Raw genomic sequence first — 13,059 nt, forward strand, 5'->3', positions numbered from 1 at the left:
CCACAAGTGAGTAGCCCCCTCCAGCAATTATATATAAATGATCTAAATACATACAGGTGAACCTCATTAATCCTTACCCGCTTGTTCTCACAGGTAATGCTTAATCATGCCCCCGCCTCAATAACATTCAAAAATTATGATTTTCTTACTTCTAAAAACAAAACCATGCAACCATGTCTGAATGGTGCTCCATTAACAACCTGGCACTCGACACCTCTAAAACAAAAGAGATGGTCATCTGCTTCAGGAGACAGAGAGAGGAACCTACTCCCTTATACATCGGAGGAAACACAGTAGAGAGAGTGTCTAATTTCAAATTCCTAGGCACACACATCTCCCAGGACCTCACATGGACTACCAACACCACCTCTCTAGTGAAAAAAGCACAGAAGCGACTCTACTTTTTAAGGACACTAAGGAAAGCCAACCTGTCCAAGCAGCTACTGGTGTCCTTCTATCGCAGCACTGTGGAAAGCATACTCACCCATGGCATTCTGGTGTGGTATGCCAGCTGCTCTGAGGCTGACAAGAAGGCTCTTCAGAGGGTCATCAAATCAGCTCAGAGAACCATCAATGTATGCAAGTTCTGCAATGTATGATGGTGCCATTCCATTTAAGGCCTTAAAAACCAGCAATAATACTTTAAAATCAATCCTAAATTTCACTGGGAGCCAGTGAATGGAGGCCAGGACTGGCATTATTAAAACAAACTACATCTGTGCATACTTGTGAAAACAAAACAAAAATCCAATAAGAAACAACCCCATATTTTCCAGCTATTCCATAACAGCATGACAGCTAGCTAGAGGTTTAGACCCAAGACTAGATTTATGGGTTGTTTTGTGCAAGTGTACATTTGTGTGAGTGGGTGTTGTAAGCTGCTGCAGTATATATACTTTGGCCCCTCTCTTTTTCCGTCTGCATCTGTGTCAGGCCGGCCTGCGAACCCTGCAGGATCTAGGGCCAGAGATTCGCCTGGCCATGAATGCAGACCTTGAAGAAGAAGAGGAAGGTCTGGAAGAAGAACAAGAAGAATATGAGGCACAACCAGATGTTCATGCTACATGGACATTGAATGTAAGCAAATATATACAGCACATTGTTTATTTTTAGAATAGTATTTAAATAGTGCTGCATTTGTTTGGATAATGCGTAGTTATTTATCAGTGAATGGTGGCTGGATAAGGGGCCAAGCCTGTGCTTAATTTGAAATTTACTGCAGCACCTGCTACCTGTCCTGGTACTTTATTTATACAAATACATAACACCAGTGGTTCTCAACCAGGGGGGCAGTGAGCCTAGAGGGGGGTCCCGTTGCATTTAATTGAGGAGTAGAAAAAGAATCACATGACAGTAGGGGAAAATCAATAGTCTATTGGGAGATCTCTTGTAATGTCATATGGATCTATTTTAAACTGCCTATAGCCTACGTTGGGTCTTTGAATGGACACATATTTGCTTTGCTCACCACAAAAATGCAAAGGTCAACAAACTGCGACTATGAATGATTCTGATTCAGTTGTTAATGCATATCCCGCTGAAGTTGACTATGGTGAGGAAGCTCCCACCACCAGTTCACCAAAAGTAAACCTAACCATCAATCAAAATAAAAAAATACCAAGATATTTACCTTTATAATGGATTTAACGAATTTTCCGTTAGCAAGAACACAATAAATTTTTTCATCTTTGCTGAAAGTGTAAGAATATAATAACACATTTTGAGAGGGTCCCAGAATTTTTTAAACACGGGGGGGTCTAAGAGAAAAGAATACAGTAGACCCTTGACTTAGTAATTTAATTGGTTCCGAAGGGCTGTTCTTAAGTCAAAATGTTCGTTAGTTAAACCTATTTTTCCCATAAGAAATAATGTAAATAGAATTAATCCGTGCCAGACCTCCCAAACCACCCCCTTACCTAACCTTTTTAATGTCTTAAATGCTCTTTTTTTGTTATAAATACCAGTATATTTTCCCTTAAATCTTAAATTATAGAATAGACATTCCTGTAATAAACAATAATAAACAACAATACACAGTAGTACTGTACGTAAAACACACATCACATTTCACTACAGTACGTGTGCTGTACCATACATCATATCAAAATTTCCTTCTTTTTTATAAAATGTATCTACCAGAAACAACAATAACTCTCATATTTCTCTATTATTTCCTTCTTTATTTCTGTAGTATTGTATTTTGTAGGTGTAATTGCACGAAAGAAAGAATACTTTACTGAGCCGAATTCCTTCTTCTCTCTTACTCACTGTCCCATCTGTCTGATACACAGTGACAGCTACTGGCAGGAGTGATTATACAACAACAAATGTAATAGATTTGTTCATTTTCTCAACACTACACTCTCTCCGCAGCTTCTTTGGGGACATTTTATTATTGAATTTTACAAAATATAAAGAAAACATCGGAAAAACACAGTCCGCTGTCTGAATGTTTGCTTACTATATATATATATATATATATATATATATATATATATATATATAGAGAGAGAGAGAGAGAGAGAGACGCTCGGAGTCAACTTGTTCGTGATGTCACGTGCTTTGCGAATTTTGGTTCGTAATCCGAAATTTGTTCGTACGTTAAGTTGAAAAAGATCGTTCGTAACCCAAAATGTTTGCATGGTAAACCGTTCGTAACTCAAGGGTCTAATATAGCACCCATGTAACTGTGTTTGTGATTGTAATTTAGTTGCTTTAATGTCCTCCTTTTTAAGTGGTTTCTGTTATTTTGTCCACTCACTGTACATACTGTACCGATTCTCTGCTAGAATGAAAATGGCTATGCCAGCCATGCTGAACACTCATCCAGAGAGCGCCGCTCTTCTGTGGCAAACACACCAACCGGTTCATATTCTGGCTTACCAGGAGAGGGCATCTCTAATGGGGGCCTGATCCACAGGAGCTCACTGACCAGGACAGCCAATGGCAGTGGTGTAAAAGAGCAGGAGATTTTTAGAAGAGGAGACAGCATGCGCTCTTCTCTTCATTATCAGCACAAGAACGGGTTGATGGACCAGCCACCAAAGAGGTCAGAGATACTGTTCATGTACATGATGTTGATTGGATGTGATTTTGTTTTGACATTGCTTGTTGAAAATACATCCTAGTAATACTGGTAGCATCGAGTCAGGGTAGATACTATCAACTATTAGCTCTTTTAAACTCAAACACTAAGATGCTTTATAGCTCTATTAGGTCAGGGCTGTTTTGAGCCTGCAAGTTAACACCTCTGTGTAGTTTTTGTTTAATCTCCTTTCAGACTAGCAGACCACCGAGCTATATAGAGAATATATGGTCAAGGTGCATGACATCTTAAGCAACCTGTTGTTGGACAGAGGACCCCAATTTACAAGCCGCTTCTGGAAAGCCATCTGCAAACTGCCATCTGTCTGTGCCTGTCTGTTTTTGGGGTTCTATCCCAAGTCCAATTGCCAGACTGAGTAAACTTGGATCAGGAGATTCTTGGCATTCACCAATCCTTTCATGGGCCCAACACCTGCTAAGGGCAGAGTATGCCCACAACACTTTGTGGCATGTTCCTAATGGACACCTGACCCCCACCAAGGCCGGAACCTGAATTGCCAATCAATTGGGTCCCAGCTTTCACATAGGACAGTGAGTCTGGCTTTCAGCCAAGCAACTGCCTCTAGGCTTGGAGTCCAAGAAACTGGGCCCCAGAAATGTAAGCTTATACAAGATCCTTAGAGGGATCAACCATGTCTCCTACTGGTGGTAGCTTCTCTGGTTGATACACATTACCTTATCATTCCAGGAGGTGTGTGTAAAACTGGTGCTGTGCAGCCTATTTTTCCCCCTCCACTTGCCAAGCCCCACAACTGACAGCTGGAACATCAGTTGAATATGAGACCTAGTGGGAAGGATATGACCACAGGATCGTTTATGAATATCAAACTTCGAATCATGACCCTGATTTCATCAGGGTATTCAGTCAGGGCTGTGCAACAGGGTTAGGAAAGTTAGGAGTCTTTGATCATACAAGCCAGTAAACAGATCTTACAAACAGATCACTGTCTATTTGATCAGCTCCACTTACCATATAGAAGCACTTTGTACTGTAGTTCTACAATTACTGACTGTAGTCTGTCTATTTATCTACATGCTTTATTAGCTTCTTTCACCCTGTTCTTCATTGGTCAGGACCCCCACAGGACCACCACAGAGTAGGTATTATTTGGGTGGTGGATCATTCTCAGCCCTGCAGTGACACTAACATGGTGGGGGTGTGTTAGTGTGTGTTGTGCTGGTTTGAGTGGATCAGACACAGCAGACACTTCAGCTGCTGGAGTTTTTAAATACTGTGTCCACTCACTGTCCACTCTATTACACACTCCTACCTAGTTGGTCCACCTTGTAGATGTAAAGTCAGAGACGATCGCTCGTCTATTGCTGCTGTTTGAGTTGGTCATCTTCTAGACCTTTATCAGTGGTCACAGGACGCTGCCCATGTGTTGCTTTTGGCTGGATATTTTTGGTTGGTGGACTCCATCAGCGCTGCTGTGTCTTATCCACTCATACCAGCACAACACACACTAACACACCACCACCATGTCAGTGTCGCTGCAGGGCTGAGAATGATCCACCACCCAAATAATACCTACTCTGTGGTGGTCCTGTGGAGGTCCTGACTATTGAAGAACAGAGTAAAAGGAGGTTTAAAAAGTATGCAGAAAAACAGATGGACTACAGTCAGTAATTGTAGAACTACAAAGTGCTTCTATATGGTAAGTGGAGCTGATAAAATGGACAGTGAGTGTAGAAACAAGGAGGTGGTTTTAATGTTATGGCTGATCAGTGGATATATTTACTTAAACCCATACAAACGACTTTCCAAACTCCTAGAAGGATTTACATGGGCTCCTATTTATTCACACTATTTATCTATTAAGCCATACAATTTGTCAACAACTTTTTTTAAACTGGCTTTGCTCTTGTTTTTTATAGGATGTCTTTTTACAAATACCCAAGGTAAGCCCAGATTAAAGTGTACAACCTAAACTCGGTCACCTTTTTCTTATATGTTTTCTCTGCTGTAATCACATTGCATGACCTTTTACCCTTCAGGAGGGACTCAAGGGATCACTTCAGCTCTCCTCGCTCGCATAGGATGGATGGAGAGGAGGGCTACCCTGGGGAGCAGCAGTACTGCAGCAGGGAGGAAGATGAGGAGGGCATAGTGCACAGAGAAAGGTGGTCCTTTCTATACCACTGGAACTTTATTAAAATTAAACGTTGCTAATATTATATATGTTATTATATAGTTTATGTATTGTTGTATGGCTTATGTTGTACGTAATAAGCTGTTATTCCTTTAAGTGTGATTATATTCTTTGTTTGTATTATTCATTTTCTTTTGTTCTTTTTTTATTAAATACAATGCATTTTGTGTTCTGTTTAGGCATGGCTATCGAGACAACAGCACTGCCTATCCTGGGCACAGAAGGCAGGAGTATGATGGGCCCCCTGTATATAGTAATCATTATAGAAGCAGTTACAGTGAGGCCAGAAGGTCAGCCAGAAGACGTCTGCTGCCCCCAACCCCCACTGGTACAATAAATAATCCTGTTTACTCAATGTTGTATTCCATTTCCTAGCTTTATACTCAACCATTCTACAGTCTGTGGAATGTTGTAAAACCTGGTTTCAAAATGATGTTTAATATAATGATTTACTTATTTTCAGATTTTGTTGTAACCTTTAATTTATGTCTATGCTCTGAAGCTTGATGGTAACAGAAGCACATTGGAGAGCAATTTTTTAGAGAGCTTGGATCATAAAAATCAATTTAGCAGCACAAGCACAGATCCAATCCAGAAGGAATCGACACATTTGGCTATTTTTAATGCTGGAAAATAGTTTAATGTCAGAGCTTTGAAGTAAAAAAACGCCTAAGCAACAGACATTATGGTATCTGTTTTACATTCCTTCCAGACCTTTTGTACCAGAAAGCCCTGCAGTAGAATAAACAAACAAACAAACAACCTTCTAGTTGTGGGTCCCCTAGTTTATGTGGTTACTTATTTCTTATTCCATCTCTTAATGTCTAAAGTGCCCAGAGATATACACTGATCAGCCATAACATTAAAACCACCTCCTTGTTTCTACACTCACTGTCCATTTTATCAGCTCCACTTACCATATAGAAGCACTTTGTAGTTCTACAATTACTGACTGTAGTTCATCTGTTTCTCTGCATGTTTGTTTAGCCTGCTTTCACCCTGTTCTTCAGTGGTCGGGACCACTACAGAGCAGGTATTATTTGGGTGGTGGATCATTCTCAGCACTGCAGTGACAATGACATGGTGGTCGTGTGTTAGTGTGTGTTGTGCTGGTGTGAGTGGAACAGACAGCAGTGCTGCTGGAGTTTTTAAATACCGTGTCCACTCACTGTCCACTCTATTAGATACTCCTACCTAGTTGGTCCACCTTGTAGATGTAAAGTCAGACTGGGCAGCGTTGGCTGGATATTTTTGGTTGGTGGACTATGCACAGTTTAGCAGTGAGAATGAGGTGTTTTAAAACTCCATCAGCACTGCTGTGTCTGATCCAAACATACCAGTACAACACACACTAACACACCACCACCATGTCAGTGTCACTGCAGTGCTGAGAATGACCCACCACCTAAATAATATCTACTCTGTGGTGGTCCTGACCATTGAAGAACAGCATGAAAGGTGGGTTAACAAAGCATGCAGAGGAACAGATGAACTACAGTAAGTAATTGTAGAACTACAAAGTGCTTCTATATGAGAAGTGGAGCTGATAAAATGGACAGTGAGTGTAGAAACAAGGAGGTGGTTTTAATGTTATGGCTGATCGGTGTATGTTATGAACAGCCTGATATGGTTCATGAAAGTGCGCCAGATAGTGATTATGGAATTCTTCATAAGCAAATAATGAATAAAATGGTTCTGGAAACAAATCAATCACTCAGCAGGACTGGGTACTGTTTGTGTAACACCTCACTGAAGCATTAGGTGAAGCACCATACCTGTAACAATGGGGAGAAACCAAATTAGAACAGTACAGTAAAGGGTGATCAAAATAGCATTTTATCTCCCACTGTTAACGCCTGTTATACATTTAGGACTGATGTTCCAGGGCCTAAAGTAAATTCTTCTATGTTAATTGCTCTGAGGTGTGAAGTTTCACAGGTCCATGAAGTTATGAATTTCATTTTCACTTTGTGAAGTTCCCACCTGCCACTGTTTCTTGGAAAGCATTTAGTACAGCACGAGGTTTTCTCCTTCAGAATCATAACTAATCAAACTGGAGTAAGAATTTAATTATATAATAAACAATAAGCCAATCTGGTACACACTGGTGTGGATAGATTACATTTTCCAGTAATTCTAATGAGTTTGCAAATGGTGTGTAATATAAGGGTTGAAAAAATATATCCATTAGGACCTCAAACATGATGTGGAAGAGTGCGCTGGCACTGCCTTCGGGTATTTGCATAGTCTACAGCAGAGGTCCACGACCACCGGGCCGCGGACCAGTACCGGTCTGTGGGTCATTTATTACCGGGCCACACAGAAAGAATAAATAATTAGAGATCGCTACATCAGCCATGAAAACATGGGTGTTTATCGTCTCATATCACCCCCAGGTGGAAGCAGTGAAAAAAGCTAATTTGTGAGTAGTATAGTTATTCTATTTTAATTCTCTGCCCCTGCCGGTCCGTGAAATTATATTTTAAATGAAACCGGTCCGTGGTGCAAAAAAGGTTGGGAAGCGCTGGTCTACAGTATCTAATGTAAAGTTGCCCCCTTGTTAGCTTGTTTTAATGGCCCAATGAGATCCATGCCATGCTTCAAAGGAGATCTCAGTTAGAGGCAGTTAATGAGCTAACATTAACTTTAACAGCAGACATTAACAAGCCAACATTAGGGGCATGCTGCACACCACCTGCATAGATAGGTACAAATGCCCAGCCAATAAAAATCAGACCTTGAGACAGCTGAGTGTTTTGTTACAAAGCACAAAGTTTCCAGCAAAAGGTTTCATAAGCTGCATTAATTACTTTCACTTGATCTTATCTTGCATCTGCTTCAGACTAAAATCCTCCAGATAGGATCGGGGGAAGCATGGAGATAATTTGGAATCCAGACCATCGTTTCCTCCTTGAAGATCTGACTTTAAGTGTCCAGGTGGTGCAGCGTGATATTCTGCTAGCACACCAGCGCTGAGATTCTGAACACCCCAGTTTGAATCTCAGCTCTGCTACCGTTCGGCTGGGCGCCCCCTAGCGGGCACAATTGGCAGTACCCAGAGACAGAATTGGCCATCAAGTCTGCTGTGTGGGAAAAGTCAGAACTAATAAGTGGTTGGGGTCCTTAAAGACTTTGCAAGGACCCTGGTTAGCAGCCCGAGGCACCTGTGCAGAAATGGAGGTGCATGGAGATCAGTGCACGATATCTGGCCCTGTGTTTGAATCCACCGAAGTATGGGCGAATAAAAAGGGGGCGAGTGACTGCACACATGTGGGAGGGAGCATGAGGAAGGTGAATATACCCTTCTTGGATGCAATCAGGATCCCCAGCAGTGGAGGACTAATTGGCTGCACTAAACTGTGCAAAAAGGGAGAAAATGCATAAATAAATAGAAGATCTGATTTTGAGTCTCAGTCGGCAGGGTGTCCCCAGCTTGTTACTTAGAGTGCCCAGGCTCCCTGTAACACCAACACGGCTAACCAGACTTTCTCTAAGTACTTGTATGATTAGATGGCCCAGTCTGGGAAGAGAGAGGAGATGATGCTGGAAGGATGGGTTATGGTATGACAGGGAATAAAGTAAAGGAGTGAAGATATGGTGACATGAAAAGGGTAGTGTTGAGCCCCATATGGCTAGAATGGGAATATGGTGAAGGAGAGAAGATGGGATTAGGGAAGCTTCTGTCCCCTGGTATGCCACAATGTGGTCATCCACAAGTGAGTAGCCCCCTCCAGCAATTATATATAAATGATCTAAATACATACAGGTGAACCTCATTAATCCTTACCCGCTTGTTCTCACAGGTAATGCTTAATCATGCCCCCGCCTCAATAACATTCAAAAATTATGATTTTCTTACTTCTAAAAACAAAACCATGCAACCATGTCTGAATGGTGCTCCATTAACAACCTGGCACTCGACACCTCTAAAACAAAAGAGATGGTCATCTGCTTCAGGAGACAGAGAGAGGAACCTACTCCCTTATACATCGGAGGAAACACAGTAGAGAGAGTGTCTAATTTCAAATTCCTAGGCACACACATCTCCCAGGACCTCACATGGACTACCAACACCACCTCTCTAGTGAAAAAAGCACAGAAGCGACTCTACTTTTTAAGGACACTAAGGAAAGCCAACCTGTCCAAGCAGCTACTGGTGTCCTTCTATCGCAGCACTGTGGAAAGCATACTCACCCATGGCATTCTGGTGTGGTATGCCAGCTGCTCTGAGGCTGACAAGAAGGCTCTTCAGAGGGTCATCAAATCAGCTCAGAGAACCATCAACACTGAGCTGCCTTCACTAGAGAACATTTACAGAACCCAATGCCTGCGTCGGGCCACAAACATCATTAAGGACTCATTTCACCCTTGTTGCAACCTGTTCTCCTTGTTGCCCTCTGGTAGGCGCTATAGGAGTATCAAGGCCCCTCCTTCCAGACTCCTGAAAAGCTTTTACCCCTCTGCCATAAAAACACTAAACTATCAAACTTTACATCCTAGGAAATAATGTGCAATTTATAGGGACTGTGCAATAACCTTTTGTTTTGTATTAAAATATGTTTATTTTGTAAATACATGTGTATATACTGTATATATTTCTGTGTGTACATACATGTACCGTCAAGGAGATGCTCAAAAATTTCGTTGTGCACTGTGCAATGACAATAAAGGCTTTCCATTCTATTCTATTTATCAAATATCTGACAATCCATTAAGTTATCTGGAGTCTTTCACCATTATGAAATGCACTTATGGCTGAGATTAAGTGGTAGAGGAATACTGTTTATTTTCTGTTTTAGGACGAAAGCCATCTTTTACCATCCAGTGTCTAAGGAGGCAGGGCAGCAATGATGATCTCCCTATCCCAGGCACCTACCACCAGAACTCCCCACCATGCAGAGCACGCTCACAGGTACCACGTCCTTTACAAATGCATTTAGACTAGCAAACAGGAAATAAGATCTATCCCTGTAATGTACTTTGTATCATATTTTGTTTTGACTTGTCTGCTAATAATATTAATTACATACACTGACTAGGCATAACATTATGACCACTGACAGGTGAAGTGAATAACACTGATTATCTCTTCATCACGGCACCTGTTAGTGGGTGGGATATATTAGGCAGCAAGTGAACATTTTAAAAAGTTGATGTGTTAGAAGCAGGAAAAATGGGCGACTGGGTCAGAGCATCTCCAAAACTGCAGCTCTTGTAGGGTGTTCCCGGTCTGCAGTGGTCAGTATCTATCAAAAGTGGTCCAAGGAAGGAACAGTGGTAAACCGGCGACAGGGTCATGGGCAGCCAAGGCTCATTGATGCATGTGGGGAGCGAAGGCTGGCCCGTGTGGCAGCAGACACACAACTGTAGCTCAAATTGCTGAAGAAGTTAATGCTGGTTCTGATAGAAAGGTGGCTTTAAGTTTTCTAATGTAAAGTTGATCATTAATTCAAGGCACTTGAAGGAAACTAAAAATTAGATCCTGATTATCTTCTAACTCTCTCTCTTTTTTCTTTCTCCTAAGGTGTATGGAAGTTACGAATCACGCCGCAGCAGCCACTCCTCCACGGCCTCCACAGCCTCCTGGGCGAACCCCAGCCCCCGTCGCGGCCGTCTTCTCTATGCCCCCCTTATTCTAGTGGAGGACGAGGGGGTAGCTGGAACTGGTGGCATGGGCATCTGGGATAAGACAGCAGGTGGTGGTGCAAATGTGCCTGTGGCAGGCAGTATGGGTCAGCCCTACAAGGCCTATACTACTCTGAGAGTACCCACACAGCTCAGCCCACACTACAGTGAAAAGAGAGGCAGTGCTGACAGCCTGGTGGAGGCAGTGAGTCATTATAGTTTCATTATTAGTTATCCTCAGATGTAATACCATGTTAAATATGTGGCATATAAGCATCCACTTTAGTATATCATCACTTTATATAATGTATTCATATATTTAACTCATAGAATATGTGAGAGTATCAGAGCTTAGACAACATAGTTACAATGTTCTTAAAGTAAGAAAAAAATTATTATTTTTCATAATTACAGGTTACTTGTTTGCAGAAATACATGGGTAGTGTTTTGAAAAACAGTTCTGGCAGGTTTAACCGAGGTAGTTTCACTCATATGACTCATTTTTCATGAAAAAATAAAATAAAAGATTCGATTGTGGTGCCATCTGAGCATCCACTTTAACTATAATTTAATTGAACTGATTTAAATATACACCGATCAGCCATAACATTAAAACCATCTCCTTGTTTCTGCACGCACTGTCCATTTTATCAGCTCCACTTACCATATAGAAGCACTTTGTAGTTCTACAATTACTGACAGTAGTCCATCTGTTTCTCTACATACTGTTTTAGCCTGTTATCACCCTGTTCTTCAATGGTCAGGACCCCCACAGGACCACTACAGAGCAGGTATTATTTAGGTGGTGGATCATTCTCAGCACTGCAGTGACACTGACATGGTGGTGGTGTGTTAGTGTGTGTTGTGCTGGTATGAGTGAATCAGGCACAGCTTTTTAAATACTGTGTCCACTCACTGTCCACTCTATCAGACACTCCTACCTAGTTGGTCCACCTTGTAGATGTAAAGTCAGAGACGATCGCTCATCTATTGCTGCTGTTTAAGTTGGTCATCTAATAGACCTTCATTAGTGGTCACAAGACACTGCCCACGGGACGCTGTTGGCTGGATATATTTTTGGTTGGTGGACTATTCTCAGTCCAGCAGTGACAGTGAGGTGTTTGAAAACTCCAGCAGCGCTGCTGTCTTATCCACTCATACCAGCACAACACACACTAACACACCACCACCATGTCATTGTCCATGAAGTGCTGAGAATTATCCACCACTCAAATAATATGGAGGTCCTGACCATTGAAGAACAGCATGAAATGGGGCTAACAAAGCATACAGAGAAACAGATGGACTACAGTCAGTAATTGTAGAACTACAAAGTGCTTCTATATGGTAAGTGCAGCTGTTAACATGGACAGTGAGTGTAGTAACAAAGCGGTGGTTTTAATGTTATGGCTGATCGGTGTATGTTTCACCTTAAGGATGAATAGATTGATGGATACAGTTTGACTAGATACATTTTGTTTGTTTGTGAAGCTAATTAAACAAGTAGAGGCCTAAAATTTAAATAAGTGTAAGATTTGTATAAAATAAACAGCTTCTTCCATCTTGACCCTTCCTCAGGTACTGATCTCAGAGGGTCTTGGTCTTTATGCCAAGGACCCCAAGTTTGTCGCCTTCGCCAAGCGGGAGATCGCCGACGCGTGCCACATGACCATTGATGAAATGGAGAGCGCAGCAAGTGATCTGCTGGGTCGGGGTAGCCCAGGGAGCTCTGGAGGTGGCTTGCTTAACCACACAGATTTAGGAGCACTCTACAGTGACGAGGAGCCCGTTAGGAGCCACGATGAAGATGAGCTTGCTGACGAGATGTCATGCGTTACCTCCTTCTGACTGACCCAACGAAGAGGCCAATTAGAGAATGAGTGGGGAGGACAAAAGGACAAAAGTGTCCAGTGACTCTCTGATATGCAAGGGCTTTATCCCTTAGGAAATATCAGCAAAGGTGGATCCAAGTGTTGAACCATGGTTGGTGAAGGAAACTTTGAGACATAAAAGGAGAGACTGAAAGAAAGCGCAATACTGACTTTAGTTAATATGTAAATGAGAACCTGGCTAATTTGAAACCCGTAAAAACAGCAGCCAGCATCAGCACAGTAGGTAGAGAGAGTAATTTTTACCAGACACTATTATTTATACAGCTCATGTAAATATATTTTTA

General features: G+C 41.8%; 1 protein-coding gene across 1 annotated transcript in view; it reads left to right on the top strand.

Moving 5' to 3' along the window:
• The window catches only part of cacna1fb (calcium channel, voltage-dependent, L type, alpha 1F subunit), an 87,052-nt gene extending 74,321 nt beyond the window's left edge, over positions 1 to 12,731 (top strand). The window contains exons 46-48 of the mRNA XM_062998943.1: positions 10,058 to 10,170; positions 10,783 to 11,088; positions 12,462 to 12,731. Of these exons, the coding sequence (XP_062855013.1) occupies positions 10,058 to 10,170; positions 10,783 to 11,088; positions 12,462 to 12,731 (689 nt within the window). The remainder of the gene's footprint in view (positions 1 to 10,057; positions 10,171 to 10,782; positions 11,089 to 12,461) is intronic.
• The last annotated feature ends 328 nt before the right edge of the window (positions 12,732 to 13,059 follow it).

This window comes from Trichomycterus rosablanca, chromosome 7 (assembly GCF_030014385.1).
Source record: "Trichomycterus rosablanca isolate fTriRos1 chromosome 7, fTriRos1.hap1, whole genome shotgun sequence".
Classification (NCBI taxonomy): domain Eukaryota; kingdom Metazoa; phylum Chordata; class Actinopteri; order Siluriformes; family Trichomycteridae; genus Trichomycterus; species Trichomycterus rosablanca.